The sequence below is a fragment of the Puccinia triticina genome, chromosome 4A, assembly GCF_026914185.1.
Source record: "Puccinia triticina chromosome 4A, complete sequence".
NCBI lineage: Eukaryota > Fungi > Basidiomycota > Pucciniomycetes > Pucciniales > Pucciniaceae > Puccinia > Puccinia triticina.
Genome location: NC_070561.1, coordinates 5,071,586 through 5,096,403, shown reverse-complemented (window position 1 = coordinate 5,096,403; position 24,818 = coordinate 5,071,586). Strand labels below are relative to the sequence as shown.

The following is a 24,818-nucleotide window of genomic DNA, read 5'->3' as shown; positions in this document are numbered from 1 at the left end:
GAATGACGAAATGATGAGTTTTCACAGTATTACCCATGATCACCAGAAGGGTCCCCGTTAGTGGCAGAGTGGAAAGAGTGAACCTTGATTTTTGGTCGCGGTGGTCGAATTGGTCGGGTTCTGAGTAAGCTTCCCAAGGCATGAGTAACAAGAAAAGTTTTCCAAACCGGATGAGCCCAAAAGAGTGAGCTGGCTTTGACGGATGAAAAAGAAAGATGATAACAATAAAACTTGTTTCGAGCCAAGTTTAGTACACAGTGAGCATAGCTAATCCCACGGCAGAAATAATAAAAGCTGGGCCAAATGTGCTTGAACGAGAGCTTGAAGAAATCGAAGGTTTAGCTCCGTCAGATGCCTTTGAGGCGGCGCTGACCGAAGTTTGAGAGGTTTCGCGCCTGGATGATGGGAATGAAGCGTTGCCACCGTTGGCAGTTTCAATGTAGCCTTCGGAGAGAGGCTTGCCCAGGCATGTGATGATAGGTTCTATGGTCAAGTTTCCAGCGGCGATGGCGGCCGGTAAAACAAACTCCACGGCGAGCGCAACACTTTGAGGGTAAAGGTCGTGTGCCAAAACTGGATATAATAATGGTTTAGTATTTATGAATATGCTGCGGACGAACAAAGGCAGACTCACCAATGAACCCTGTTGGAAGGTCAGGAGCCCCGGCAATGATAGACTGGAAATTCTTCAAGACCTGAGCGGGAGTGACAATTCCAGTCGAGATTTTCCAATCTAAGTCGTGATCGAAAGCGATGTCAGCCATGTGTCGTTCAAATTCTGTGGATCACGAGAGGACTCACCCTGGGTATCAAAAGTTTGCCCAGAAGGTGCAGTTGTCCAGATGATAGGAGTTAATCCCATTGACATCGCAATGAAACGAACACGGTCATCGATATCTGTTCATAACGCAGATTAGTGCGGCTTCAAGAATTGTTCAAGTGAATCAGCCTACTGACCACCATAGGGAGGACGCATCGTGTTCGGTGTGACGCCCAATACATCTTTGATCACTTTCTTTGACCAACCCAGCTCCGCAACAATCTCGGCATTGGTGAGGGTTGTAAGGTAAGGATGGGACCAGGTATGAACGCTAGCAAAACAAGAATTGATTAGCAAGGCAGATCTCGCAAGAAAAAAGCCGCGACGACTTACGATATTTGATGTCCTGTCTGATACTCGTATTGCAGCATTGCGGGCCGGCTGAGAACTCTTGATCCAACAACAAAAAACGTGGTCTTCAGCTTTTGTTGGTCCAGGTAGTTCAACAAAGTCGGCGTATCGGGTGAGGGCCCATCGTCAAAACTGGCACCCCAAGTCGCCTTGTCGGGACAAGAGACGATATCTGTTGGTCGTGTGCAGCCACCACAGGTCCACCAGCAGTTGTCGTCTTTCCCGGATTTAGATACGGCATCCGCATTTGTGGCGTTCAGACATCCGCCCAAGCCGGTAGGAGAGCTCGTTGGAGCCTTACTCCAATCAATTTTGCTCATCCATTCTTTGACTAATGGAGAATCAAGCGGAGGAAGGCGATCCAGGGCAGGATATAACGCGACATTCAAATTGGTCGAAGGGAGCGGAGGAGCTCCACGAATAGGCGAAACGGTTCCAGCAGTGTATGTGGCGGGTAGAGCAGTCATGGTTGAAGGGGCCATGGATTTCATAATTGGAGGATAGTTCAACGTTTGAAGATCCCCGGCTGCAGGAGTGACGGGAGTTGGCACCGGTAAAGCAGTAGGCTGAGCAGGTGCAACAGGTGCGGGAGGGGCTTGACGGCCCCAGAAATCATGGGATTCGTAGGCGGCTGCGCCAGTGACCAAGGAGCTGCAAAGAGTGACAAGAATCAACTTCGATGTGATCCGGCGGTTGAATGCCATAGCGGCGGCTTTGGAGTCGGATAGAACCATCGAGACTTGATATGAGGGGGTAATAAAGAATGAACTAAGGGTTGGAATTTACTTTGCGAGAATCCGTAATCGGCGGAAAGCTGGAAAGGCAGGGGGAAGGAGAGCCGAGCCGGACTATGAGGAGAGAGAAACACTGCGTCCCGTGTTAAGCATGTATAATGTATAATGATGTAGAGGAATCAGGGGAGGTTGCTTGGGAAATTGATTTATCAGTGAGAGTTGCCCAAAGTGCGTCCGCTGATAAGCTTCTGAGATGAAAGCGGATTGAATAAATATATCACATTACGCATGGGCCAGATCAAGGGTAAATCCAGGGAGGTCAATGGTTGGACTTGGCCTGCTTTAGACTGGTTTAGTGACACACATTGCAACATATGACTCGCTAGTCCAAAATCGCAGGTGCCCTATGGGTAGCCTCCCGCTCGTCAGCTTCTTGAGCGTCAGAGGGGCCTGTGCGTGGCTATAGCTTTGATTGATGAGGTGGATTAGCTGGGGCGACGATATTTGCGCCGCCGGGCTGTTTACTCGCATGTCGACCCAAGATAGACAGGCTGAACATCGACAGTCCAAAACGGCTGAGGCGGCCAGTTGAAGCATCTTGAAGCTGCAACTTTATGGCGCCGTTTCCTTGCGGGAGCATTGTACGCCGTGTTTAAGCAAAAAATTGGTGACACACTTGTCAGACTCACTTCTTGAAAATTCAAACTGCGCAGAGCAGAAGCAAGGAGGAAGAAAGTGGAAGTGGAAGTGGAAGTGGAAGCACTGCTGCCTCCAAATCTCCCTGGATATACCCGTGGGCCGTGTTTATTGTCAAGATTTTATCCCCGTTCTGAGGGCGCAACATGTAAAATATCTTGATCGGCAATATGCCGTGCTTAGCCTTCAATGCAGGGGAGAGCAAATCTTATTGCACCAGATTGCACCACATCCTGGGTACAATTTTGGGTTACTGGCGGCAACCAGGCTTTCCTGCTGCTTGACAGCAGGCCCACAGATCAAGGCACCATCGGTGAATGTGATATCATCTTGACCCAACGTCGCACTGGTGTGAACTCTTGACTTTTTCATCGAGCGCAATCGGCAATGCGTTCATTTCTGCTCATAATCAGCGAAAGGGTGTTACATGACTGTAAATATGTAGACATCGATTGCATCTTGAGATTTTTGTTAGAACATCGTTGCGTGCATTTTACGGGGTATTTGTAGAGCTCAATGTCGAATCCACTCATCAGCACCAACTTGCACCAAGAAAAGGAACTAGGGACTGTGAGCTCGTGCCAAGCCGCCAAGCTCGGCCCCGGACCCGTGTCGGGCGGCCTGCGCGCCATCCACAAGGAAACTTGTGTTAAGTTGGTATCGGGAATGCGGTCCTAAGTCAAGGCCATCACGCAAAGCACATATATTGCGTTACTTGCAAGCCTAGCGGCAATGAGCTTCGGTAGGCTTGGCATTTGTCGAGGTTCTTGGGACATGTTTTTACGAGGAAGCTGAAGACCAGTAATTGGAGGACTTCTCGCCAATGCAACTGCTTGCTGTAACAACAGGCTAATGAAATTGTGACGCGAAACACCAACACAGTGCGCTATGAATTATAAAGCGGCAGCCAAGGATCTTGGAGCATTGAATTTTTGAACCAAGACTCATTTGCTCCTCTATTCTGTTGTTGAGGGTGATGGGCATTGTGTCTTGGCGAGTGTGAGTTAGCCGGGTTATGTACCCGAGGTTTCTGATTAGTTAGGAACATATTTGTCAGTGCTTCATTCATTGGTTTATTATGGCATGCGATGATCTCGGCCGAATGAAACAGACCTTCTGGGATCGATACGGTTGATGGTGTTGTCCTTGCTGGTTGTTGTTATTCCAAGTTCTTTGGCGAGAAGATGGTGGTTGGTGGCTTAAAGTGGATTGCTCTGGTTGATGACCGGTCGGATTCAAGTATGGGTTGTCTTCCATTGTGGAAGTTGACTGTGTTGACGTTCGAGCGTTCTACTATTGGCTGTTGGACTTGATGTGGGCCGACGACGCATGAACCTTCACCTTCTATCCGAAAAAATATAGAAAAACTCCAAGAACCGTATCCGAATCCAAGACAGCCCCGTCGGTCCCCGGGGCCCAATTATCCGTCAATAGGATTATGTTCCCTGATGTTCCCCAAAAAGAACAGAAAAATCGCGTCTGGATTGCGCATGGGGTTAGCTGGATCGTTCCCGCCATTCGACATCAACTTGCCCATCTGCATCTGAGGTAAAGGCAAGCACTCAAACATAGGCTGTCCTAAAATTTGGACGGGAAAGATGGTGGAGAAGCGACTGGAGGAACGTCGTCCAAAAACAGCTGATCTTAATGCTGATGCAGGTGAAGCTTTCAAACCGGGCAGGTGCATCAGGAGCTACATCATCATTACAAGGAGCAAAGTTCGAAGCAGACATTGCTCCCGAACAGAACCGAACAAGAAAATCGTTTCCGACATACAATAACATAGAGACAGATGGAGAGGAATACCCCAGGTCACTACGATCTAAGAAAAATCAAACAGCAGTGCCAGAGCAGAGAAGCTACCATAAACCCCGTAAATTGAGAAGGTTCACTAAGACTGTTTCTCTATCGGAGCCTGCAAGACTAGCAATTTCCTTCTGTTGAGTGATTGATAATAATTCGAATTTCATCAGCAGTTCACCATCCAAGATTCCTCTATTGATCGCCCTCGAAACCATGTCGTTTCTTACAGTTCTACAAGATTGCAGGATATGAGTGAGGGGTGATTAGCTACAGCCAAGCGTGGGAAAAGCTTGAGAAAGAGAGAGAGAAGAGAAACGGCAGCACACCTGTGTCCCTTAGGATTCAAACCCGCAAAATGTTGGACGTGTCTTGTAAGCCGAGTTTGGACTAGTTGGAGACGTTTATAGACGGCGTCTTTGGCTGGCACTATAGAGCTGATTGAACCGTCCAAACTCGCTGACAATGTGACGCAAAAATTAATGTGGAAGGTAACAGGATAAAACCATGATCAAAATCAGACCGTGAATTCAACTCCGCATGGAGGAACATAAAAAAGGAAAACAATGAGGGCGAGGAGAGGGACCTACCAAAAAATGTGCCCATTACTTTTGCTTCGTCTTTTGGGGAAAGTCTTTTCCCGAATTGCATCGAACATGACATCTCACTCGAAGTATTAAACTCGGTCCGACAAAGGAGCTTTTGTCCAGCCTGAGACTCAATGTCTGTAAAAGAAAAAAAAGGACGCCGAGGTTATTAAATTGTTAACCTGAGTCAACCATAAAAGAAATCTACCCACTGGTTGGGTTGTATTCAAAGATACGAATGACACCGTTGAGATCAGTGGCAACGATTGCTAATTTGGCATCGATCACCAAGAAATCAACGGTTGAACATTTGAGATCCACATAAGTGTGACCCAGTTCGATCAGTTTGTATGGCTCTTCCTATCAAATTCAATGTTGTAACGTAGCATGTCAGCATTCAATATTCATAAAGAAAAGGATAGCGATCAATTGAGCACCTCGGACTCACCTGGAAAGCAACCAAGGTTATTCCTTTCACCGCGTCTCCCAGCAGAATGAAATTCTTGAAGATCCTCAGGCACGTTGCATAGGGCTTAATGTCGAGAAAACCCACAGCCAAAAGCCTTTCGTCCTGCTCGAAGCATTTAGCATACAGCTAACCGGAAAAAAATCAATCCTCAGCACACATCCCTCAAGGCAATGAGCTTGAGAAGGAAAAATCAATTACTTTTTGGCCCATGGTGTGGAGAAAGTATCCATTGATTGCATCTACAGCCGTCACGCAGGCCTTGGTCTCTTCGTAATACCGCAATCTTAAGGACCGGTTGTATTCGCGATGCCTCTCACTTGGATTGACTTGGATGATTTCGAACACGTAAATCTGACATCTCGATCCATTCCGATTCGTCAGGGGCTGATAATTGCATGACATATGAGGGATGAGGCACTCACTCCCCCGCGGGCGGCCAGATCTTCGGCCCGGTTGCAAGTAGTTCCCACCCCAACGAACTGTCGCCTCCCAGAAATCGTACTCCGAGAGTCCAACTCAAGATTGGTCATGGACGTCACCCATTCATTTTGCTGAAATTCATATCTGTTTCGGAAAAGCCGAGGAGAAAGTCAGGACACTGTAGAAAACCAAAGCCCAGCAATTGATAACACAATGTCAAGTGCAGTCAAGATCATACCCATCAATAGTAACCCATTTGCCAGGAAGTATCAACTCCAAAGAACTCCTGAAAGTGGTGGCGCGAATCAAGGAATCGTCTAAAATGGAGTTGAGCAATGCCTCAGCTCAGATGTTTTTATTTGAAGGAATGATCCAGCTACATACCATCAGGCTGCCACATCAGATTCCCCTCCTCGTCAAAATTGGCGAAAGCGGTCTCTAGATATGAAGCCCCAACGACCGTGTCGGAGGATGAATCATAAAAGACTTTGTTGAACGGTCGGCCGCTCTTGACGAGTGTGGATGAGACTTCTCGGTCAAAACAGACATATTCGGATATGAATGTTTCCCAGAGTGATGGTTCACATTCCTGAGTCTGGCTCTCGCTCTGAGACGATGACTCGGTAAGAGACATCAGGAAACCTTCAGGTAGTTGCGCAATAGCGTGAATGGTCTTGTCATCCGGAGAATCATAGATTCTGCAAGGTCCATGGTCTGTCGATAACAACCAGACCGGCGGTTGACCTGCTAAATAAACCCCTTGGAATTTTCCATCCATCTTCAGTGCTGTGAAGCTCCGGGACGGCGGACTTGATTGTTGGTCGTTGATGTTGGTTTGGTCCATCTTATGGTCTTCCGTTCCAGAGGGCAATTCGTCCGAGTTTTCCAAAGCTTCAAATTGACGGGCGATCACTTTTTTCAGCAAGATTGCAGGGTGCCCGTTCTTTTCGGTTAGTCGCATGGGAATCGTGTACGAGCTTAGAACCTCATAGACTGCAAATGCTCCGTTATTTAGCATCACCTGAACAACGTGAACCGAGATGGATCGCAGCAGCAAAATAGAAGAAGTCAGCTAGCACCAAGTCAGGAAGCATGTTCGCGTGGTTCTTACTGCAAGATGGGGACGGGAAGCGGTCGCGCCGGTGAGAAAGCCGAAGATGCGATCAATGGGCTCTAGCGGCGCAGCTTCTTCAACCGAGCCGAAAAGTTCAACCGGCTGAGTGTCGTCCTCGAGTTTATCCTCATCAGCTATTGTTTCAGGTAAGGTATCAAGTCTAGGTGCTGTGAACACAATCGCAAGCGTTGGAAGATGTCGAATCTTTTTGTTGATAGTTCGGGACAAACATCAGATAAGTCATCCAAGCCCGACAAGACTCAAATTTAGACAGTTTTTCGCACATGGAAGCTTCCATTTTTTGTCGTCGTCAGCAGCCAACACGTCTCAGGGGAGTCCTCGAGGGTCGATGAGTTGATCTCTACGGCCGAGCTTTTGTCTTGCATTTCTACGTCACCGTTGGAGTCTTGAGGGGGGTTATTATACAGATCATGTTCTTCATTCACAGTTGTTTTCTTTGAGAAAGATTGACGATTTGTTGAATGTTTGAGACTGTAGATGGGCAGACTGGCTTTCAAAAGGCTTGCGGTGTGGACTTCATGACTCTGTGGCAATAATGACGAAAAAAAATGGAAATGATTAAAGGTATGATGATTTTACCATACAAATATATAGTGAGGCCGACTGGGGGTTGCGCTCGACTCACATCTGGTGGGGAAGGTAGCTTGCTTAGAGTTTTGGATTCATGATTCCCTTGGTATATCAGCTTCAGGCCACAGCAGGTTTCCAACATCACGTAATCTTCCATAATGGTGGCACGTGCAATTTGGACTGCTGGTTCGGGTTGGATGACTTGCACTTCGTCCAGACCTATAATATTTGGTTCGCTATTAGTTGCCTTCATATGGATGCAGTGGATCGAGGCAGATCTCACTGTTTGTAAGTAGCTTGATGTGAGCATTTGTAACGTGGACAACAAATTGTTTCCCGAAGAATGTCGAGACAGCCAGCGTTTTTTCAGGTAACGTCATGATAAGAGAAAGCTTGTCAGACTTTTCATATGTTGCTATCTATATCAAAGCCCAAAGACGAATGAGAAGTGATTAATGTTTGATCTGTATTCGTCTCCCGTTTTTCTTCTGTTGATGGAATACCCAAAACAACAATGTGTAGACGCACCTCAGTCCGAGGGCCCGACCGCGCAATCCAAATCAGCTTTCTTTCTTCCGACATCCTACTGTTCACGACTGAAAGTGAGGTGAAGAATAGTGCACTGATTTTGGAAGTCGGGCGCTCGAAGCTTAATTTGCGCTTCTTCCGTAATGGCATTTCTCTCTGAAAGTGCAAAAGAATGAACAACATTAGGGGAAAAAGTCATTCACTTGGACACAAATAAACCTACATGAAAAACTGTCAGTCCTCCCAAATCACCGGTGCCTGTACATGCGAGCAGCTCGAGTGGCATCTAGGAATGTGGTGTTTTCGTGACAAACGAGATCGAGTTAAATATTTCATGTGCTGGTTAGGCATGCAAGTCAAGCCACTTACGTTTTCAACGCCGGTTGAAGCCATCGTGAAGTCGCGAATCGGGCCATGAGCCTGAATGACGTCGCAAAGACGGAGGAAGGGTTTGGGGGATTGAAGCCCTCCGGGCCTTCCGTCATCGACACGGTTGGACGAGTGCGGATCGTAAAGTTCAGAATGTTCGTTCGGCTGTACATGGGTAGACTCGATGCGTTCGCCGTAGATATCTAATCGACATCGGAATTAAAACATCGCTGAGTCAGAATAATGGGCTTGCGCCAAAAACGGAATTTCGAGTTGAATCTGGAGGGCCCTCTAGGAACTGTAGGCATCACAGCTTCTGTTCATGGAAGTCTAAGTAACTGATGATAGATTAAAGTCTAAGTAACTGATGATGGAGTTCCTACCCTCATCTACGTCGAGGTTCGTTTGTGTCTTGACTATTTGGGAGGATTGAATTGGCGCGTTTGGAGGGCGATCGGTCGAGTTTTGCATGCAAAGCTCATCTATGCCATAGAGCACAGAGTCTCCGGACATGGACCCGACAAACAAACAATCATCAGTCATTTTGGTTACGGTTGACGGGACGATTGATCGAACATCGAATTTTTCGAAAATCAGCTTTGTCAACGTCCGGCCATCTCTTTGGAACCGGAGGCTAAACACTTGGCCGCTCCTCAAGAACACGAATGCTAGGTCCGGCTTGCTGAATACAATCTTAGAATTTTCGAGTCGAACCAACAGTTTTTCGTGTCCTTCCGGTAAGGAAGTATCGTCTTGTTCTTCCCCATCTTCAAGATCTTCTGGGCGTTCGGAGTTATCTGTGGTGGTGACTGGACTGATGACTTGGACAGTTTCTTGGCGCGGAATTGGAAGCTCAGAGGTGTGTTTAACCCAGCCATTAGCGGCAACACCGATGATCTTGCTGCTTTGGTCGACGTGTAATACCATGTCAGCACAAAGCACTAGTACTCCCGCGAGCTCCTTGGGACATGCTATCAATCCATGTGCGTCGTAGGGCAAGTTTTTGGTATGCGAGATGATTGGGAAATGGTTCGAGCCCAAATCAAGGGTGAGGACGATTAGCGCTGCCGTGTTCGTATCATTTTCGAGTCTGGCGGACCAAGTGTACTGGGTTTGATACAAGACCGCCAATGTTGGTTCACTAAATCCAGGAAGAAATTTTAATGCGATGACGGATTTGATTGGCCGCTGTTGATTTTCGATCGTAGACGGGAGATGGTTGAGGATTTGTTGGTTGAAGTCGAGTATGAATGAGCTGGCATAAGGGAATGTCTGAAACCGCTGTTGTTCCGATCCCAGGGCGCTGTGGAGACCACCGCTGAGACCAAGGCCATCGAGATCCAGCTGATCCTGAAAGAACGGTAAGACGGCTAGGGTGGCTTGAGGCATGAGGAGCACGGCACATCGCGAGAGTGGGTCTGCTTCTAGTTGCGCTTGGAAGTCCCTAGGTAGGTCCCCTTGAGTGATCTGCGGTAGCTTTTCGAACGTATGCAGTGAGATGGGCACCAAATCGGCGGCTGGATTAGACCACTCCAGTAATGTCATCTGGCCCACCACGAACAGGCCGAAAGTCGTCGATCAGCCTGCATGCTCACGCCAGGAATCGATAGATACACCTCTGGAGGATGAGAGCTTCAGGAACTACTCACCTTGGCATCTTGGAAGCTCACTAGCAGTCGATCCAAGCCATCCTCCTGGGTGTCGAGTGTGGTGAGCCGTTGCACGCCGGTCACTCTGCCATGCAACCTGTGCTCGCACACATGGAACAGCTTATACTTCTTCTTGTTGTGCTTTCCCACTTGGTTTCTCAAATGATTTTTTCCAGGCTCATCATCGTCCACCAGACAAAGCTCAAAGACCTGGAGGAGAGTCGATCGTGCAATGATCAAATTGGTTATTGGCTTTGGCCGAGTCTTAGATGCTGTGATGACGTCCGAATAGCGCGATAGGGTGGATGGTGTCAAGGAGGCCTGGCAAGAATATTCAGTCCCAGATGGCGGAAGGTGCTGGCGATGGATCACGTTCATTATGCTGGTCGGTTTGAAGGTATGAAGGCATGCCGCATCGATTAGGGTCACAGTAGCGCATATGTATTTCCACGCGCTACAAGCATACCGGCATACCCAGCATACACATACTTCCGCAAACTTAAAATTGCGCTCCAAATCCTCTGTCAACTCACCAGCGATGTTGAGGCCAACCACCTAAAAGTCATAGCACCCAATGATGTGAGGTTGATATCTGAAGTTTACTGGAATATCCAGCAAATTACGGGTCCTTAGTGCCCAGGTTCGCAGATTGATTACCACCGCAAGATGAATGATTTTCACTAGGAGCACATTCAGAGATGTTGTTCGGTCGAAAATTACCCTGTCTTTATGCGCAAAGTGGTGTGAAAATAGTTTAGACTGTGGACTTTCAGCTGTAGGGCCTCTGTAGGATTAAAACAAAACGGCCTTGCTTCTCAAGTTCTCGCTGGAAATCGGTTCAGAGGCTCTTTTTTTCCCAAGTTTTAAAACAACACTACCACAATGCTTTGAAGCGCTGTTTCGTTCGGCACTGATCGCAATTCCAGAATGCCAGCTGCTATTAGGGGCAGACACGGTAGTTCCAATCCACGTGTATGTACTGGCATGATAAGGAGCCTGGACGCCGCTGTCTTCCGACTCTTGGTGTCATGTTCGGTTATGTTGTATTGATAATAATCCTTAATAATCGTTACCGCCGAGCTGGTACAGGGGGGTACAGGGCGCCGCCTTTTGACTGTACTCCCATGATGAATCAGCACACCGGCACGAATTAAACGGCTACAACTTCACAACGCATCGCTAGCGCGTGGCTGTATCTATACCTACGCCTAAAGGCTCTTCTCCGCTACCTTAATACATGCTGTCTTCCTGGCTGTTCTTGATTCCCTTCACTCCATGTCCATTTTCAAAAAGGCACGACGACAAGCCCATTTCTCATCCCCATATTTCGCTGATTCATTCCCAATTTTTAGTAAATTTTTCTTGCCATTCCTTCATAGCATTCCCAGCTTAGTTACAATGTTCAGAACTTCCCTTTCCTGCATCGCCATATGGGCCTTGCTAAATCCTTTGGCCCTTGCCTACAGCATCACTGATCCTTCTTTGTCTAAACAACTACAAGCTCGGCAAGTAGTCCATAGGCCAAATCCCTTGCGCAACTTTGAGGTCCGAGAAGTGAGCAACTTTCGCAACTCGAATTTCTATCTTACCCTCAACGCGTCGTGAAATTGACCATGAATTGATGAACTTTTTTCCGCCCTTTTGGCTGGTCCTTCGTAGCCCCCGTCAGTCCCTCAAAGCAAACCTTGCGAAGTGGTTATCCTCGAACATGTGAGACTTTTTCACTAGCTACTACCTGTTTCCTTTTTCCTCTACTCGTGGTCAGGCCTCTGACGGCCAGCTATCTCCAGACCTTTTCCAATTCGTATGGGAAGCCCGCAGCCGCAAGTTATGTACCACCCCAACAGTGTGGACACCCTGGTACTTGGGCATCCGTGATTTTCACTTTGGAAACAAGTTAAGTAGCTTTCATGATGAACATACGAACCGGAGAAGTTCTCCCTGGGCTCTAATCAAAATTTCAACTAAACAACATTCTCTCATTTTACGTCATTAGCCTCGGCTGGTACCCAGTATGACAGGCTTGGGGTATGAATTAGTCAAGATTATTTACACTCAAACAATTATTTGCCTGGACCCTGATAACCATTGGTAACACTTTTTATTCTTTAGATGCTTTATCTGAATGATATCGAAGGTATGTGCCACCCGCTATGTGATCCACATTCGGAAGACTAGCTAACTCCCTAAAACCGTTTGTCATAGTTTGGAGGACATCAACAGGTGACTTGAAAACTTTCCAATTAGTTGATCACAATCTCGTTTGTACTTACACTCGACGCCATGCACACAGCCGAACCTTCAAAGGAGGGAATCATATGGACAGTGTGAGTCTTAAAGTCGCCTGTTACTGGAAGGAAGCGTTGACAGCAGTTTGTTTTTAGAAACCGGGATATGACAAGATACATGCCACTTTTATCTCGTCCTGGCACATTCTCCTTGGACATCGGGAACATTGTCGACCTGTCGCTCGGCTTGAACGGAAATTTCGAAGTCACGCTGTCTGCCAAGTTTTATCCACCCACTGCAGAATTCCCGGCAGCCAAGCAAGCCGATAGAATAATCAATGTGGGACACGGCTCAGGCAACAATTTGACTAGTTTCATGCGTTTCCCCGAGGTGAGTTACTCGCCTTTGAGTCTTAGACGCACTGACTAGACTAGACTCAGCAATCCGATGTTTCACCATCCCTTGAACCAGAATATCGCGACTGCCTACTTGCAGCTGTTTGCTAGTGGATCAGGCGCAGAAGAGGTAAGCATATTTTGATCACTTTTATCCAACGCCGCAGTCTAAAACATCCAGTGTTGCTTACTGACCAACGATTTATGGATACATCCACTCTGAAGTTTTGGGTGAGCTTTCCTTTTGCAGCTAGGCAAAAATAAAAGTTAACATTCTAATTTTGAGATCTTCAGTACACAAATGTACCCGATGAGTACCAACAGAAACTTGATCCAAAGAAATCTGGAAGCGTGAATGGCAAAGGTCCCTTTCGAGAAGTGCAGGTTTGGATCGGCAAGTCATTGTTTTCAAATCAAGATGCCAAAACAGCGTTTCGCTGACACCCGATCGGACTGGACTTCAGATGACCAACTTGCCGGGGTCGCCTATCCGTTCCCCGTTGTATACACCGGCGGGATGTTATTGTCGTGGTGGAGGTGAGCATTGGAGTACATATTACGCATGCTTGATCTTACCTGAGTCTAATTGGGATGTGCGCTTGTCGTCTCCTGATGATCTCCAAAGACCTATAGCTGCGATTGGTGCTTTTGACGCACCCACCTATGTCATCGATATTTCTCCCTTTGTCCCCATCCTTGCGGACTCAAAGCCGCATAATTTCACCCTACGTGTGGATGGACAAGGTGAAAATGGATCGATAAACGGCGATTGGCTCTTTAGTGCCTCTGTGTTCGTGGGGTTGGATCCCAGTGGATCCCGTACGACCGGCAGTATCCTCACCCATCATACAGACTCCCAGACAACTGTCGACGTACCCAATGACGCGCGGATTCCACCCAATGTTGATTCCAAGACCCTGGTTCGCTTTGCTACCCACAGCTACCGAAAGCTGTCGATTTCTAGTAGTGTAGTCACTGGCACCGGCGGAAAAAAAATCGTGACAGTCGAGCAAGATAACACTTTCATTAACCAACAGACCTGGGGAGGTGGTACTTCTTACCAAGTCAGTGATTATCATAACCCCGAATACTTAGATGTTCAAAACCACCGTTTACTAACCGCCAGAACTTGTTCCGGTCGATCTCTTGAACTGATTGGTAGTTGGTTGAGATGACAAGTCGAGGCAACAGCATTTCGACGCATGGCGACACAGCAGAAAAAATTGACGAATTCCGCTATCCCTTCAATCTGACCCTCTCCACGTTGGCTGTTCCCCCTAGTTTAACCAAAGTCGTCGGCCACCTCAATCACAAGTACAGCCGTTCTCAAATCTTTCCGTTCTCCTCACCTTTGGGAAAGATTGGAATTGAGACCACGCAAGATTCGGCTGGTGAGCTAGTCCTAAACAAGGACAACCGAGCGCTAAGTGGAATCGGAAGGACCAGCCAGATGTTCAGTTACAAGGATGGCAAAGGTGGAACCTACACTCGAGACGTTGACATCTTTAACTCGAGGCAAACTATCAGAGACAAAGAGTCCGGCTCGCTTCTACCAGCCACCCATGCGAAGGGCCTCACTGAATTGTCCTTATCAGATAGAGCACTTGGGACGAGCCTTCTCTCGACTAACGAACAGCCCACTAACGTCCGTTCTCCAAACAACAAGGATGCGGACACCTTCTTAGCCAATGCAATCTCAGGCTCGGACAACTTACATATTCCTCGAGATGAGAGCATCCGCGGCGGCCTCTGCAAGACTTTGCATATACCAAATAATTGAACTTCCCCAAATCATTACCAATATATCTAACCTATCTAGCCCAGACACACTCTTATACTTCAGTGCTTCTAGTATAAATTTCTTAACAAACACTGGTTGATCAACTAATGTTGCAGGGTTGCATTGCTGTTTGAGCTTCATTTTCATGCCTTTCTTTTTTCTTGGTTGAATTACTGGTGGTTTCTGGATTTTTCTATGTGTTGATATTAATGAACAATGTGTTAATGAGAAGTTGACTTACGCGACACGCGGGAGTTAGACCGAACTTAACACAAGTCCCTCACGCCTACGCTCGGGGGGGCCGAAGGGAGGGACTTGCATCCAAAGTCAGCTTACGAGGGGGAGAGCTACCAGCCAAATGGCTGGGAGGTGATCTCACCCCCTCAATTCATCACTAGCACTTCAAAATACATCCCGCCGCCGGCACCATTAGAAGCGCAAGATTCCAAGCACATTTAATCCAGCTTAAAATTCCCAAATAACTTCATCCCTTCGAATAAATCATTATGTCAATAAAATGCCACTGTAAACAATCCGACTTCTTCAAGCCCGGATATCCCAACGGATGTATCTGGTGTTATATACATAAAAAACAAATACATATTATCATTCTAGATTTTTTCTCTGTGTATGACTATGTATCTACAACAATACATGACAGAACTCAGCCAGCTCTGCTTCAGCGAGTTACAAGTGAAGGAATCGAAGAAGTGTGGTGATTTTCTATTAAGTACTTCACAGCAAACATCGTAGATTCTAGTCCTCAGACAGCTCTGCTTCAGCGGGTTGCAAGTGAAGGAATCCCAGAAACGTTGTGATTTTCTCGGCTCGGCTTCAGCGAGCTGCAAGTGAAGTGATCCAAGAAACATTGTGACTTTCTATTACTTCACAGAACACCGTAGATTCTTGTCCTGTGCATTGTCTAATGCAAGTTTCCCCTTCTAACGATTCACTGGTGTATGATTTGATTCCCTCTTCCCTTGCAGGCACCTTGACAATATATACATAAGCTGCTGTGCCATCTCTGTCTCAGGCACTAGGACCAAATAAACATTCTAAGATTACCTTATCTTTTCTTAACAATAAGATCAATCGCACCACTTCAGTCTTCATCCATCACCAAATATGAACTTTGAAACGGCAGCTGATGACCCCGCAATTTTACTAGACACCCAACGTGCTAACGCGGCTCCTCGCCTCACCGAAGCAGAAAGAGTTCTTTTCATCTGTGGCAACCTTCAAAAAATGAACATGACTCCAAAGCAGTTCCTCGTGTCATTCCTCACTGACGAGGATCCTGCGCTTGCTTTTCGCCGACGTTTTTGGGGCACCGCAACCGGTTGGGCTTCTACCCAGGAGATGCTTAACGCAATTAAGGATGAATGCACCCGGACTCAATATGGAGCAGCTCAATGGAGGCAGTGGATTCAACACGAAGTGAGTAACTGATTAAAATCATCAATCCTACTTGGTATTGAAAGCAGATGCTAATTTTTGATTGATTGACTTTGTGAAATAGGCAATTGAAATCCTGAATGTCCAACAACCACCAAGGGGTAATTTTCCGAATGGTTCATTCCATAGCACGCGCACCATCGAACCCACTTTCTTTGGAGAAGATGCAGCCCAAAGTCGCGAACAGTCACTCACTAGGGACCACATGCCCTTTCTGTTCAACATCCTTCTGGCCACATTGGATCCCAATGCGGATGAGCCTGCCGAAGAGATCCCAGACCAAGCTGAAGAACCTGAAAACATTAATCCCGATTCCGAAGAGGAGAACATACTGCACTCGGAGGAAGTGGGCTACGAAGGTACCTCTAGCGTTCGTATTTGGAAGGAAAAGGTATGCTTTCCCTTTCAGGAAATAAATGGAATCCTTAGAAGATGGCTAAATACATGACTTTTTTTGTGAATACGCAGATGGCCTCAACCATCTGCTCCATGGTTGCTTTTGGAAGGAATCGTCGAGTTAATGGCTTACAGCTATTTAACAGTGTACGCTTCATAGCGGGTGGCGTCTCGGAAAGGATTAACAACTACTTGCACCTCATCGGGTTGACTTCCTCCCGACAAACAGCTTTGAGGGCTCTGAGACGGCTGTCAGACACGGCGGCGCGTGACCTTAGAAATGCTATGGCTATTGAGGAAGGAAGGCCACTACGACCAGGGATTTGTATTGACAATCTTGATATGGAGGAGCATATTCATACTAACTCTGTCGGCCATCGATCTATGATGTTTCACGGTACATGGGGCTATATCCTCCATCCCAACCTTGCGCTGCTCCAGTCACTTGATCATTCCGAACTTACTCTTGCCTCGTACTACAAAGCTCTCAGTAAAATTCCGAAATTGGAGATTGTCCCGCGAATGTTTCTGCCAACTCACCAGGACGACCTGCACTTCGAAGCCGTGTTGAAAAGCCAGATAGCTCGTGTAATGATCCGTTATATTGCTGAACCCTCCGACAAGAAATCCTTGATTCCCTTAAATCCCCCACCAATCGATCTGATTGATTGCTCTGCGCCTCGAATCCAGATGCTCAAGCTCATGGACGCATCTGACAATTCAGCGGAAGGAATTGGTCAGGTTATCAATAGCATAATAGGACAAACTGGTCTCTCTCCTGAAGATTTCTGCTCGCAACTACAACTGATGGATGGCGACCTCGGTACATGTCAGAATCTCAACTCTCTTCGGGCCCTAAGGACACCTAGCTCTCATGCGGATCACAGCTTGCTCAACCTCTGCATGCAACTTGGCTCGTCTCACACATTGTGGAATATATCTCAAACGATTTTTGAGATGCATTTTGGCGATCCCAGCAAGACGAATGACTTAGGAGCCTGGCATTACTTACATGCCCTTGGCGTACCATCTGAGAAGGCTATACCTAAGAAAGACTTCAACTCAATGATGAAAAACATCGAGAAGGTACATGAGGCTTCTATTGTTTACTGTCTTCAGTATGTTTAATCTAATTGCATTGAGACCGTCCAGTCGGAGGCACTGAATTTTTCTACTTGTTTCAGGGTCATAATGAAGACCGAACGCGATCCAGTCCCCGATGAGCTACCAAAAATCCGATCTAATCAATGGAACATGGTAGTAGAAGAATGCTACGATTGATTTTTCTCACCAGCGGCTCGTCGATCCGTCTCTAAAGAAGATTTGCCCAAATTACATTCTCTGATGCAAAGGTTGCACGACTTTGGGACTGTTGTTGAGGCCAACCGAGCCATGAAGGCGGGTGACATTGGACGACTCATGAATATGTGGAAGATATGGTCTGTTATGTCGCAAGCCCTTCCTGGCCTCGTAAACTATCAATCCTATTTGCCTCGCATGGTTCTCCTCCTCACTGAGGTGTTGCCACCCGCACTCCGAAAATACATACTTCACAGTATGCTGTTCTCCCCTACTGGCCGGCCCGATCACTTTGTAGCCAAAGATTATTATCTTGAGTTGCAGAACTATTTGCTGAAGTTTTTATATAACCGAAGTGGGATTGGTACGCAAGTCACCCGGTTGCAAGAGATGTTCTCTTTGAACATGCCGATAGTAAGTTGTTGACCTCTGTCCCACTCATCATGTCAAAGTATGTTGAATTGTTTTTGCCAAATGTGATTTCAGCTCCGCTCAGCATTCCACAGCTTAAAGACCGAAGGAGGCTATAAGGTCATTTACCAATCGCACAAAAACCACATCCAAGCAAGGTCGCTCGAAATGTTCCTTCAGATGGCGCGGAACTATGATATTCTTGATCAGTTCCCTGGCTCGACCGACTACACTATTCCCGATTGTGAAGATACACTCGTTGTTGGATTAAATAAGCTCAAGTCTGAGATTGCGGAGAAGGGTGAATTGTCTCGCTTCAAACTACATTTCATGTGGGGCACTTTACCGGGTGAAATTAACAACAGCTTAGTACAAGAACATGCAACTACTCTCGATGATGAATTACAAGAAGAAGAAGATAACTCCTCCGATACCCCCGGTTCACCAATGGAAATGTGATATCGACTACTTCGCCATTGTTCTATTGTCATCCAACTTCCCCCCCTGTCCCACTTGCAACCCTATCGCCTGTTCCTCCGATGTTTCACTTGATGAGTTGTCCGAAATTGTTCCAATGCCAGCGACTGACCCTGGATCCCCAGCCCCCAAATTTCGCGCCGAATCCGCCTCCGCAGCCGCCAGGTGCCTATCGTCCTCAGAAACAGATACTCCGCTACCCAATCCTGCCACATTTTGTGACTTTGCTGCTGCTAGGTCTCTGGCTCGCTTGTTTGCCCGGTATCAAGCGTTGGCCTCCTTTTTCTTTTGTTTCCTCATCTCCTCGGTTTGTTGTCCCTGTGGTTTTCCTAGGTCCTTGGCCAAAGGCATTGTTCCAGCAGGTTCGGTTGCTGAAGCCAGTAGAAGTCTAGATTGTCGGTTTGCACGATATCGAGCACCAGCTTCCCTTTTCTTTTGTTTCTTGATCTCCTTGGCTTCTTCTCTCAATTTCCTTTGATAATCCAATTGCTCGTGATACAAAGGATCATTGTGAAAATCTTGAATTAAACCCATTAAGAAATCAAGCTGTCCATCAATTGTTTCGCCACCAATGATTTTGTTGAGTTTAATTGTGTCTGGAATGTCAGACAAGTTTGTAACTATGGCTTGGGCTTCCTTGTCGCTGAAAAGGTCTGCAGCTGATAAACGTCCCGATATTCCCATCTTATCCTCATGAAACTTGCTGAACATGTAAATCATGTGTTGTTTGTACTTGTCCATGGTTCCCGAATCACTTCCAGCTGTGTCCTTTTGGGTTGTCCGAGTATATTTTCTCTTCTTGACAGTGTCAGTAATTGCAAAATCCAAGCGATCGTTGATTGCATCATCAAAATTACTTTTATTTAACTTGTGCAAATTATTTATCAACTTTTCGCCGGATTCAACCATGCAATTGGAGCAACGACCATCCGGAAACCGTGCTTCTTTCTGTCGGTTGAGTTCTGCTATGTAGTTAGGGTCGTCCTTTGATAGTGGGATGTACCCGTGCAAGTTGTCCATGTTGTACAAAGCAACCCTCAGACAGATCGGTGTTATTGCAAGCGCATCCATACGGTCATCGTCCAACTGCTCGGTGGGGTTATTGAAATTGGCTATACTATTTTTTCCTCCCTTGCGCTTTGATTCCACAAAGAGGATAGCCAGTCCATCCTTTCCATACCTCCCGCATCTGTGTTCGAATGGAAGGTTAGTTAATAGTGTTTTTGCAATTTGGAAAGTGAACAACGTCACAATTTGGCTTACCTCCCTATCATCTGACATATATTTGCTGGGTCGCCTCTTCCCATGTGGATTACACTCCTCACCCGCTTCCAATTTTGGCCCAGCCCAAGCGCCATGGTTGATGAGATTATCGGAAACTTCTCTTCAGAGTAACTTTGGATAACTTCTTCCTTGTCTTTGTCTCCTGTGCATGAGTGGAACCTCCTCGAAAAAGAATTACACGGATCTAAGCAGGCCCCAGGTGTTCCTCGCGCTATATCCAACACCTCCAAAACAGTGAGTATCCGTGCTCGGGTTCCACTGTAAATCAGTGTAGGTATCATGTCTTTGTCTGGGGTCTCGTCTCTTGGCGCAAAAACGTCCAATAGGTCGAGATTTGATTTCAAAGATTTCGACATAGTGATGCGGATGATACGAATTTCGGGCCGAGTCAACTCGCCTTGAATTATGTTGATCAGCTTGGTTGTCAACTTCATGCTTCTCAAAATAGAATCAACAGCAATCGGCCGGCATGTTGCAGAAAGCAAAAGGATTGGAGCTTTGTTTCGGCACTGTAGATGTATGCCTATTTTACCATAACATGGACGGAATATTGAAAAATCTTGATGCCGTATAATTATGGAAAATGACTTCTTTCCATGCGAGCTTTCAACCAGTCCCCATACATAGATCATATGGGCTTCATCGACAACAACAAGGCCCAGACGTTGTTGAAACTCCAAACTGAAGTAAACCGAATCCCACATTTTGTTGTTCATGAAAATCTCAGGACTGAGGTACACAAAATTGTACACTCCGGACTTGATCTCCTCGGCGACCTGCTTATTGAAGGTAAGCTTTGTCAGATTGATCGCGGTAAAATTAGACTTCTTCTTCTCTTCCACCTGGTTGTCGCCCAAAGCATCCAGTGGGTTTAGTACCAAAACAACTGGGCTGGCGGAGGAGGGTAAAAGATTAAAATAAATCTCGGAGATCCTTGATTTTCCGAATCCTGTGCCGGCCAACAGGAAGGTGTTTTGTCCTTGTACCAGGCTGGCTACTGCCTCGATCTGAAGTTGCTTTGCCTCTTGACCGCTGTAAAATCTCTTTGCTTGAGTGGCAATTTCCATCTCCAAGGATTTGCCTTTCTTCTCAGAGACCTTTTTCAGGACATGGATACCAGTAGTTGAACTATCCGCGCTCAGTGACTGTTTGGGTTTTTTTGATGACTTTCTCGGGCTAGATGATGATGACTTGAGCGGTGATTTTGCTGATTTGATCGGGCTTTTGGATGACCTTGTAGGAAGTTTGGAGGGAGTTGTCGAACTTTTCTTTCTTATCGCCATTATTTTCTCAAACAGTTCTTGCGTTGTTTGCAAAGGACTTTCAACGCTTGGAGGACTGATTATTTACTGTGATCTCAGGCATGAAACAGATCCATTTTTCACCATTCCGTCTAACAATCATGATGAATTGATGATCAGATACTAGTTTGTATGTATTTAAAATCAGCACCTGGATGCAGCGAGTCAAAAAACCGTGAGAGGGTTTATGGTCCGATGATCCGAACAGTTCCCCACCTGTCAAGCTTTACTTCGCAAAAGGAAGGAACAAGACCAACTGCAAATCGCAAGCGACCTGCTATTTTGCACCTTTTTTTTCCAAAAAACAGGGAAAATGTGCCTAAGAAGCAAAGCTACAACTTTGCCGAATCAGAATTGTTCTGAAGGTCTTTGCTTTTGCTCAAATGATCCTTGAGCTTAAAAATGGTGAAAATTTCACCATTTTCTCAAATTGCTCAGGCGACGCGGGCGACTTTGGAGGTAAGCCTCTCCTACGGAGAGTCCCTTCGGGACCCCCGTTCGAGAGGCTTTGTTAAGCTCGGAGTTAGACCCCCGTCCATGTTACGCGCATCCACCCGACGGCGGAACCGCGGCACTAGCCTTCCAGGCTGTGACGCGGTTCCAGCCGGCTGCCTTTATTTTTGTTTCAAAACCCCCTTTTCTTAGTCTCAATTAGGCATGGCTATTGGGCGGGCCGGCCGACAGGCCGCCCGAACCCGCCCGGGTTTGGGCCGGGCGCGGGCCGGCATTTGGGGGATTTTTTTAAAGTCGGCCCGGCCCGCCAGACCCGCGAGAGATTTCGGGCGGGTCCGGGCAGCCCGTCGGGCGCCCGTCGGGCTTCCCCCAGTGGGACCCGATCGTGACCATATCGTGGATATCATATGGGCCGGTTGGTAGTTAGTTGCAGTCTCGTTCAACTACCGACCGGCCCACCAGACCACGACTCCACCAGCGTTCAACCCGATCCTCCACCAACATCCTATCCAATTATTGATCACTCCAATACGGTTGTCATGCCAGGTTCGAACGGCGAGGAACCCGATATCGTTGTTTCCGACACTCCTGGTAGTCAGACTCCAGCAGTCACCACCAATGGCGTCGGCGATTCAGCAGATGAATCACAATTGAAGAAGAGAAAATTAACAAGTGGGGTTTGGGACCACTTCGCGAAGATCATTGGTTAGCTTATCCCTACTTCAGCCATTCATTCACTCACGGCTATCAGCTAACTTTTCGTCTTATTAACATATTTATTATTCATGAATCTTACCAGAAACGGATGGTAAGGAGAAGGCGCAGTGCAATTATTGCAATGCAAAACTCACAGGAGGCTCGTCCGCTGGAACTAACCACCTCCGAAGACACTCAACGAAATGCATCTCCGAGAAAGTCGGCGTTGTAGGGACCCGACAAGGCCTGCTCAATTTCAACTCGTCAACTGGAGCTGCTAGCGGGGGTGGCGTATGGATTTTCAATCAAGGAAAGATCCGTGAACGTTTGGCCGAAATGATAATCGAACACGAGTATCCTTTCGCAATGGCTGAACACCAGGGGTTCATCAGATTGATGAAGGAAGCTCAGCCCCAGTTTGTGATGCCGGGACGAAAGACACTCCGAAGTGACTGTATCAAAATTTTCCATGAGCGCAAGGCAGCTCTTATTCGCCAGATCGACCAGCAAGCCAATCATATTGCCTTGACAACCGACATGTGGACAGCGCCTGATCTTACTGGCTACATGGTGGTCACGGGCCACTATGTTGACAAGAACTGGCACCTTGTTAAGGTGATACTCAGTTTCCAACCACTTCCACCTCCACACTCCGGCCCAGCAATCTCCGACCGCCTCAGCCAGATCATCCGAGATTGGAATGTAGTGGGCAAGCTGGAATTTATCACTGTCGACAATGCGACACAAAACACAGCGGCAATGGTTTGACTTAAGCGATTTGTGGACAATTGCAGAGCAACTGCAGGCTCTGCTACCTTGGCTTTCTTTCATTTGCGCTGCTTAGCGCACATAATCAACTTGGTCGTCAAGGACGGGATCAAGTTTGCTGGGACGGCCGTCAAACAACTTCGTTCTAGCGTCCACTGGATCCGTGCATCTCCTTCTCGCATGGACGCCTTTGAAAAGGCCCTAACGGCAGTTGAAATTGACCTCAAGATGAAACATCCAGCGAAAGATGTTCCCACCCGGTGGAACTCGACTTATATTATGATTGAGTCCTCCTTGCCTTGTAAGTTGGCCTTCCAGGAGCTTGCTATTCAAGACGACAAGTTCGAAGAATGCCCATCGGAGCTTCAGTGGGAGGAACTCCGTGTCATGGAGAAATTCCTTGAACCTTTTTCCCAAGGTCAGTTGATGTTTCTGCTTATCCATGGCTTATTTTTCATTACACTGACTTTCTGAGTGTTTCTTGTAGCCACTGTTCTATTGAGTGGTACTCAATACCCAACTATCAACCAAGCTTACCGTTTGATGGTGGCGATTCAAAAGCAAATCAACGAGAGTGCAGAGGTGCCCCTCCTAGCCGACATGTTTAAACCCATGAAGAGCAAATTCGAAAAATACTGGGAGCCTGCGAAAGAACTCCTTGCCATTGCCCTTGTCCTTGACCCCCGTTACAAGATGCGGTTCCTCCGCTACAGCCTCGAGCAGAACTCTGCAGCTGGTGAAGATCTCAGCGAGTTCTTAGGAAAGGTTCGCGTGACATTGTTGGATCTGTGGAACCAGTATGTTCCAGCGCCGGTGGCCAATCCAAATACCACCAGCAGCCAACCCGAGCTCATCTCTAAGAAGAAGTCGGTCAATCGCGACCTTTCGGCCTTCCATGAGTACATGGCTGGGAGTATGGACTCCTCACAACCCAACACGCCGGCAGCTGAATTGGATCTTTACCTTGAGGAGCGCAACCTCATCCTCCCTGAAGATTCCGACTTCGATCTACTCGGCTGGTGGAAACTCAACGCTTCCCGATTTCCTTCGTTATCCGAGCTCGCCAGGACACTACTAATGGTTCCCATCACCTCAGTGGCATCTGAGTCTGCCTTCTCTACCGGTGGTCGGGTTCTTGACGATTATTGGATGCGCCTCAGCGAAGAAGCGGTTGAGGCCTTGATTTGCACCCAAGACTGGATGAAAGCCGGCAACCTAGCCGCCAAGTGAATATTTTTTCTTATCATTTCCTTTTATTTTGTCTATCATGCAGGGGCTACTCCCCTGAAAAAAATTCAAAGATGTTTGATAGGCTCACAAGAGCCTGCCGCAGGCTGAATTTTTGAAAATACAAAGTTTGCTTTTTTTTTGGGGGGAGCCCGCGGGCCGCCCGTGGCCCGCCCCGAGCTAAACGGGTTTGGGCTGGGCGGCATTTTGAGTCAAACTGGCCCGGCCTGACCCGCGAGCTAAACGGGTTTGGGCCGGGCGGCATTTTGAGGCAAATTGGCCCGGCCCGACCCGCCCGATTATTTTCCGGCCCGACGCGGGCTGGCCCGCGGGCGGCCCGAGCCCGCCCGATAGCCATCCCTAGTCTCAATCAGTTAGCACAATGTATATGACACATTGCCCATCTTGTTCAAGGGCCTTTGTCATCAATGTGATGCTATGATTTCCATTATGTATAAAAAAATTCTGATGCATTATGAAATGCGATCATTTCCTCGCAACTTTGTTATCGGTTCAATG

At 47.2% G+C, this 24,818-nt stretch overlaps 5 protein-coding genes across 5 annotated transcripts; 2 read left to right on the top strand and 3 right to left on the bottom strand.

Annotated features, from left to right (window-relative positions):
* Window positions 1-247: 247 nt before the first annotated feature.
* On the bottom strand, window positions 248-1,905 carry PtA15_4A586 (uncharacterized protein; the record flags this gene model as incomplete). Its single annotated transcript, XM_053168485.1, has 5 exons — window positions 248-573; window positions 635-733; window positions 802-897; window positions 958-1,091; window positions 1,154-1,905. 5 exons carry the CDS (start codon window positions 1,903-1,905, stop codon window positions 248-250), a joined length of 1,407 nt encoding a protein of 468 aa, XP_053019690.1.
* A 1,582-nt stretch (window positions 1,906-3,487) lies between these two features.
* PtA15_4A585 (uncharacterized protein) lies at window positions 3,488-3,858 on the bottom strand (the record flags this gene model as incomplete). Its single annotated transcript, XM_053168484.1, has 2 exons — window positions 3,488-3,631; window positions 3,715-3,858. The coding sequence occupies 2 exons, from the start codon at window positions 3,856-3,858 to the stop codon at window positions 3,488-3,490; spliced, it is 288 nt and encodes a 95-aa protein (XP_053019689.1).
* A 602-nt stretch (window positions 3,859-4,460) lies between these two features.
* On the bottom strand, window positions 4,461-10,506 carry PtA15_4A584 (uncharacterized protein; the record flags this gene model as incomplete). The annotated part of the gene is made up of 18 exons (XM_053168483.1): window positions 4,461-4,635; window positions 4,731-4,860; window positions 4,992-5,126; window positions 5,201-5,348; window positions 5,437-5,583; window positions 5,701-5,808; window positions 5,880-6,021; window positions 6,116-6,194; window positions 6,262-6,898; window positions 6,989-7,195; window positions 7,276-7,536; window positions 7,638-7,801; window positions 7,866-8,001; window positions 8,111-8,266; window positions 8,334-8,396; window positions 8,480-8,682; window positions 8,863-10,024; window positions 10,129-10,506. 18 exons carry the CDS (start codon window positions 10,504-10,506, stop codon window positions 4,461-4,463), a joined length of 4,431 nt encoding a protein of 1,476 aa, XP_053019688.1.
* Window positions 10,507-11,526: 1,020 nt separating this feature from the next.
* On the top strand, window positions 11,527-14,532 carry PtA15_4A583 (uncharacterized protein; the record flags this gene model as incomplete). The annotated part of the gene is made up of 13 exons (XM_053168482.1): window positions 11,527-11,682; window positions 11,788-11,838; window positions 11,919-12,024; window positions 12,125-12,156; window positions 12,241-12,265; window positions 12,334-12,351; window positions 12,422-12,455; window positions 12,531-12,747; window positions 12,787-12,882; window positions 13,047-13,146; window positions 13,217-13,289; window positions 13,378-13,816; window positions 13,915-14,532. The coding sequence occupies 13 exons, from the start codon at window positions 11,527-11,529 to the stop codon at window positions 14,530-14,532; spliced, it is 1,965 nt and encodes a 654-aa protein (XP_053019687.1).
* Window positions 14,533-15,657: 1,125 nt separating this feature from the next.
* On the top strand, window positions 15,658-18,552 carry PtA15_4A582 (uncharacterized protein; the record flags this gene model as incomplete). The annotated part of the gene is made up of 2 exons (XM_053168481.1): window positions 15,658-15,969; window positions 18,169-18,552. 2 exons carry the CDS (start codon window positions 15,658-15,660, stop codon window positions 18,550-18,552), a joined length of 696 nt encoding a protein of 231 aa, XP_053019686.1.
* Window positions 18,553-24,818: the final 6,266 nt, after the last annotated feature.